General features: G+C 53.5%; 1 protein-coding gene and 1 long non-coding RNA gene across 4 annotated transcripts in view; one reads left to right on the top strand and one right to left on the bottom strand.

Annotated features, from left to right (window-relative positions):
* LOC105547030 overlaps window positions 1-3337 on the top strand; it is a 63015-nt gene extending 59678 nt beyond the window's left edge. The window contains exon 4 of the long non-coding RNA XR_001007170.1: window positions 1261-3337. This is a non-coding gene — a long non-coding RNA (uncharacterized LOC105547030). The remainder of the gene's footprint in view (window positions 1-1260) is intronic.
* RAB7B (RAB7B, member RAS oncogene family) overlaps window positions 1984-5606 on the bottom strand; it is a 26157-nt gene continuing 22534 nt past the window's right edge. The window contains exons 5-6 of one of the 3 annotated variants that reach the window (XR_001007171.1): window positions 3161-4166; window positions 1984-2498 (exon numbers count right to left, since the gene is read on the bottom strand). Coding sequence is in view for 2 of the 3 variants with exons in the window: in XM_011990395.1 (XP_011845785.1) it covers window positions 4089-4166 (78 nt within the window). In the remaining variant the exon portion in view is untranslated. Of the gene's footprint in view, window positions 4167-5606 lie in introns of all 3 variants that reach the window. The other 2 variants (XM_011990395.1, XM_011990393.1) reach the window with 2 other exon arrangements.

Genomic DNA, 5606 nt, shown 5'->3' with positions numbered 1-5606 from the left:
TACCACATACCACACACATGGACACACACACGTACATACATACACACCCCTCACACCACACACCACATACACACACATTACACCACACATACTACCCCCACACCCCTCACACACAACACAAACATATACACACACAACACAAACCTATACACACACATTACATCACACATACCACACACAGTACTCACACCACACACATACCACACACACACCACACATGCACACACCACATACCACACAAGCACACATACACCACACTACACACACCACATACAAACAGGTCACACTACATACAGCACACATGCACACATACATACACCACACCACACATCACACACATGCACACCACATACATATGCACATCACACCACACACACCACACATGTACGTACCCACACACCACATACACACCACACACATTACACCACACACACATCACACATACACACATGCCACCTACACCCACCCACACACACACTCATGCTCAGACCCCACCCATACATACCACATACAAACACACATCATACACACACACACCACACACACTGTAAATGCACATCATACTATACACACAACATATACATCACACATACCACATACCATACACACACCACACACACACAGCCACATCAAAGACACACACATACCACATACCACCCCCCCCACACACACAACACACACCACCCCCAGACACGTACACAATCTTGGTACAGGCCATTGACCCCCTGCAGGAGTTCAACTTCCTGCCTAGCCTGGCCCGTCCCCATCGCACATTAGGGAGCGTCCCAGAGTGCGCACAGCCCACTGTCACGGCTAGGCTGCCACACATCTCTCAGCCAGTCCAGTGTCACTGCCTGTGTGACTGTTTTGCGGACCCCATTGGACTGTGCGGTCCCAGGACTCCCACACCATGGGTGCCGCCTGGCGCCTGACCTTGCAGGGACCTGCTTGAGGTATTGCCTGTGGCTGGTGGACTCACGCAGTGAGGGTTGGGGACATCTGTTGAGTGGGAGCCAATGGCAGGAACAGTCAGCATTTCCCAAAATCCCCATGGGCGGTTTGGCACCCGCCCAGGCCCAGCCCAGGTTTATTTGGTGATAAGATTTGGTTTTGTTTTTTCCCAAGCCACAAGGGCGTGTGCCACCCAGAGCCCTGGCCCAGATTACCTCTGTTGTTCGGTGGCAGCCTGGAGCCGTGCCTCAGAGTGGGGCTGTGCTGGACACAGGGTGGTCTTATTCATCCTGGCCCTCTTCTTCACAGGGATGGTGATGAAGGACTCCAGAAGAGGTGCCTGTACAGCCCCATCCAGGCTCCAGTGGGTGCCACTTGTCCCGGCCTGAAGTCACAGCCCCCAGATGCTGCCTTCCTCTGCCAATCCCTATACCTGCTGGGGTGGGCACCGAGGGCCAATCCCAGACTTGGGAGCAGGGTGGGAGTGGGGTGGGGGTGGTGCACAGGGAGGGCCTCTATGTGGCCCTGATTGTTGGCTCAGTTCCCTCTGCTTGGGGGATGGGTTGAGGTGTCCCCTGGTTGTGACAGAATGGAGGTTGTGGGTTCTCAGCCCCTGCAATCCCCACCCTACATTTGGAACATTCTGTCCTGGCTCCTGAGTCTGAAGAAGGTGCAAAATGTGTGGTTTGGAACTCGCATTGAATCTCAGCGTGGCTCTGGCTCTTGCAGACCCAGAATCTTTTCCATTCTAGCTGCAGTGTGTCTGAGACTCATTGTTTGCTAAGGATTGATTTCATGAATGAGTGACCTGCCCTCAGCGGGGCCCATCCTTGATTGAAGGCTCTGTTGTTGCTGTCTTGAAACTCTTAACAATGTCTGAACAAGAGACCCGGCATCTCCATTTTGCCCTGGGTTCTGTACATTATGTAGCCAGTCTCAGTTCACTTTTAGTTGTCTGCCTTTTAGTATCTTTTTCATGTCAAACCATGTAGATGTATTTTTATAACTATAAAATCTAAGTAGCACAAAAGATAAAAACAAAGAAGGATACATTTATTATTTGCTGTGACCTTTAGAAATGGTCCACATGTCCACTGCAGTGCACAAGCTGCTATATACACACCACACTTGACAATCCAGTCTGCCTGACTCCCAGGACAGCCTGTGTGATGTGCAAAATGCCATTCCCATGAGGGCACATCATTTTTCCCCGGGACTTATGAAGGACACAGATAGAGCTTGTGCTATAGGCCGCGCCCCCCTCCCCGCACCCCCGTTCCTGTGCTGGCTCCATGCTGGTGTCCACTCCAGAGCCAGGCGCGGGGAGAAGCGGCTCCCAGACTCCCCTGCTGATCTCCCCCTGACCCCTAGGTGTACCGTCCAAGTCAGATGACAGTCATAGGCTAACATCCCCAGCTCTGCTTGGAACTCAGGAAAGGATACTTCTGGGTAGAAGAAAGATTCTGCGGTGGGCATGGACTTGGCCATTGAAGACCCTGAGAGGACATCTTGCCCACCCTCTCCAGGCTGGGCCCTGTCTGTGCTGCCTGGAGCTGGAAGCAAAAGATTCCAGCCTTACAATCTGCGGGGATGGAAACTCCATGAGCTTTCTTGCATCTCATTCCAGCATTTGCCACAGATGCTGATTTCTTGCCTGAGTCATGTATATTGAAGTTTTTGCTCATTTCTTACTAGGCTTAAGAAATTGGAAATCTCTGCCTCACAAATCCCAAAGGGCTGAACATGCCCCAAGCCCGTGAACAAATTTTGAGCATGTGAAGGACAAAACCCCAGTTCCTAAAGCGTTCATGAGCACCCACTTTCTGTTCAGCCTGGAAGAGAAGGAGCACTGCTGCCCTCTGGTGGTCAGGCAGCAGAGCATCAAGGAGCCTCCCAAGGGAACTGGGTCCCCTTTGCTTTGTCTTTGGGACAGTAGCTTTGAGTCTTAGGTCAATGGATGTCCTTTCACTGTTCCTGGAAAATGGCAAGCTTGTTCTTGCCTCAGGGCCTTGGGCCTTGATTCTCCCTCTCCCTGGAATGTTCTTTCTCCAGCTCTCAGGTGACAGCTGCCTTCTCATTCTCTAGCCGCCAGACCAAATGCCACCTCCTCAGGGAAGCCCTCCTGGACCACTTCGTCTAAAATAGCAACTCATCCCAGCCCCTGTCACTCTATCCCATTGCCCTGTTTCCCCTTGTTTATAGCACTTACCTGCTATTTGGAAGTATCTCTCTAGAGTCTGCATCCATTGCCTCTCTCCCTCACCAGATGTCGGCTCCAGGAGGGCAGGGTCCCTGTCTGTTTTGTTTGTCACTGGACTTCAATGCATTGTACATAGTAGATACGCAAAAATACTTGTCAAAGAGGTAAATAAATGCATATCAACAACAGCTACCAGATTTAAGCACAGCTTCTGGTCTCAAAACCGCACTGTGATACAGGCAAGGCAAATATCACCCCCACAGGACAGATAAACAAATGGAGACTCAGAGATTTATGTGAGTTGCCTGAGCACCCAGCAAGGAGGAATGAGCCAGGGTCCCTCGTGCCTTCTCCTGTGCTCCCTCAGTCCTCTACCCTGGAGGGAGCAGAGGGGGTCTCAGGCACGCGAGCTTCTGCCAGGAGGTGAGGCAGGCCCAGCCCGTGGGGTCCAGAGCTTTACTCCTTCGTCTGCTTGTTGAGGGAGGCTGAGCTGTGCCATTGTCCAAAGCTTTGCTTGTGGCTGAGGAGTGTGAGGTGGGAGGGGGTGAGGAAGGTCTGTCCACAGGAGGATGTAACCAGACTCCAGTCAGTGGCCGGTCTGCGGAGATATGCGTTCTGGAGCAGGAGTGTTTGAGGGGTGGACGGGTGGGGAAAGGTGCAGCCACTGTGGAAACTGTGACTTCTGCAGGGCCAGGGTTTGGCCGTGACATTCCGAGCTTCACCCAGACGCTGTCACTAGACTCAGCCTGAGCCAGGGGCTGCCCTCTGACTCTGGGCCCAGCACCGGGTCAAGGGCTCTGCCGCAGAGCCTAGGTCCCCTGCGCTGTGCTTGGGCAGGCAGTGGGGCTGGAGGGTGATGGTTATCTGTTCTCAAGCCTGGGATGACCAGGCCTGGGGCAGGCTCTGTTTCTGGGCGTCCAGAGCAGGCGTCCGAAGGTCAGCAGCATCTGCTCCTTGACTGGTCTGGCGAGAGTTTGATGGATTCTGTGAGGTGATTCTCTAAGATGCTCTGGTACTGGGGAAGGAAAGAGAGGCCAGCATTCATGTCCTGAGGTGCAGAGAGCACCGCCCACCCTTCATTTCTTAATGGGCCTCAGAGCCTGGGCTCTTGTTTCCTCCCTATTGTACTTGTGGGAAACTGAGGCCCAGACAGGGAAGCCACTGGTGTTCCCCACCCTCCTTCTTCCCTGTGTTCCCCCTCCAGCTTCTTCCCAGGAACCCAGAGCAGGTCAGTGTCTGAATTAGTGGCCCAAGTCTCCTGACCTCCAGCCATGTCCTATAATTTTCCATTCTCCAGAGGGGACAGCTGAGGTGTCATTTGGGCTCAGGCAGAGAGGTGATGGCCACTCCTCATTTCTCCTGGAGACCTCTTCCCGCAAATTTCCCAATACCCCCAACCTCCTTTTCATTCTGCCTGTCTCCCAGCTTCCCCTACTCGTGCCTGGAAAAACCCAGTTGGTCCTCTGTGCTGGCTGCGTCCAGGGAGCCCTCCCTAAAATGGACTCAATGTTAATCCTGGGCCCTTTTGCTTCTCCAGCCTCTCCTGTCCCAACAAGGGTTCAAAGGAAGCCCCTTCTCAGTCTGTCAAGCTTCTGCCTTTCCAGCTGGCTCCACTTCTCACCAAGAGCCTGCCCCCGACCCGGTTCAGGGGTTGGGGTGATATGGAGGGGGCCCTTCTTTAAGCAGATGGGTTCCTCAGGCTGAAGGGTTTCTTCTTCAAGGAATCCCATCTCTTCACGCTGCTGTGGCCTCCGCTAGTCACAGAGCTCAATCTCCTTCATGTTCCTCCCACAGCCAGTACTGTGGGCCTCGGGGTGAGTGATGAGCATTCACTCTGTGTGGAAGGGGTTTGTGCTACATTGGCGTGGACCTGAGCAAGGGCGGAGCCTCCTGTGTGTCACACACAACTGTCCCTGGCAGTCCATCTCAAGTGTCCTTCTCAGGGGGGCAACCTCCAGTGACAGGGGTGCTGCCTCCTCCTCTCTGATGTTATCTCCCTGGCAGCTCCCAGGCTCAGGCCAGACACCCAGCTGGTGAATGCTCGTGACCCTGGACCTCAGGAGGCGGTGTCCAGCCCTGCCTCCTGCACCTTGATGATGCTGGGTCCCCCAAATACATAAGAAGATCCCTTGACACCTCATCACTCCCTGCCATCCCCAGACTGAGCAGTAATTTAACTCGATGGCACAGAGCTCGTGATGCTGAACCTGGGATCCAGTCCTTCGTCACAGAGTTGATTTCTTGGGGATCCCCCATCCCTCACCCCACCCTGGTAGGATCTTGGGGCCAGCAGAGCAAGTGCCGTCGGGGGTAGGTGTGAGAGACGTCCTCATTTGTTGTATGGGCAGAGCCTGAGGTTTTCATTTGTTGTATGGGCAGAGCCTGAGGTTTTCATGCCAGTGTTGCCCTAATAACATCTGCACCCTCCCATTAACGACATCATTTTCACTGACAA

The sequence above is a fragment of the Mandrillus leucophaeus genome, unplaced genomic scaffold (assembly GCF_000951045.1).
Source record: "Mandrillus leucophaeus isolate KB7577 unplaced genomic scaffold, Mleu.le_1.0 Scaffold38, whole genome shotgun sequence".
NCBI classification, from domain to species: Eukaryota; Metazoa; Chordata; class Mammalia; order Primates; family Cercopithecidae; genus Mandrillus; species Mandrillus leucophaeus.
The sequence above is the reverse complement of the archived record's forward strand: the minus strand, read 5'-3'. Positions and strand labels throughout refer to the sequence as shown.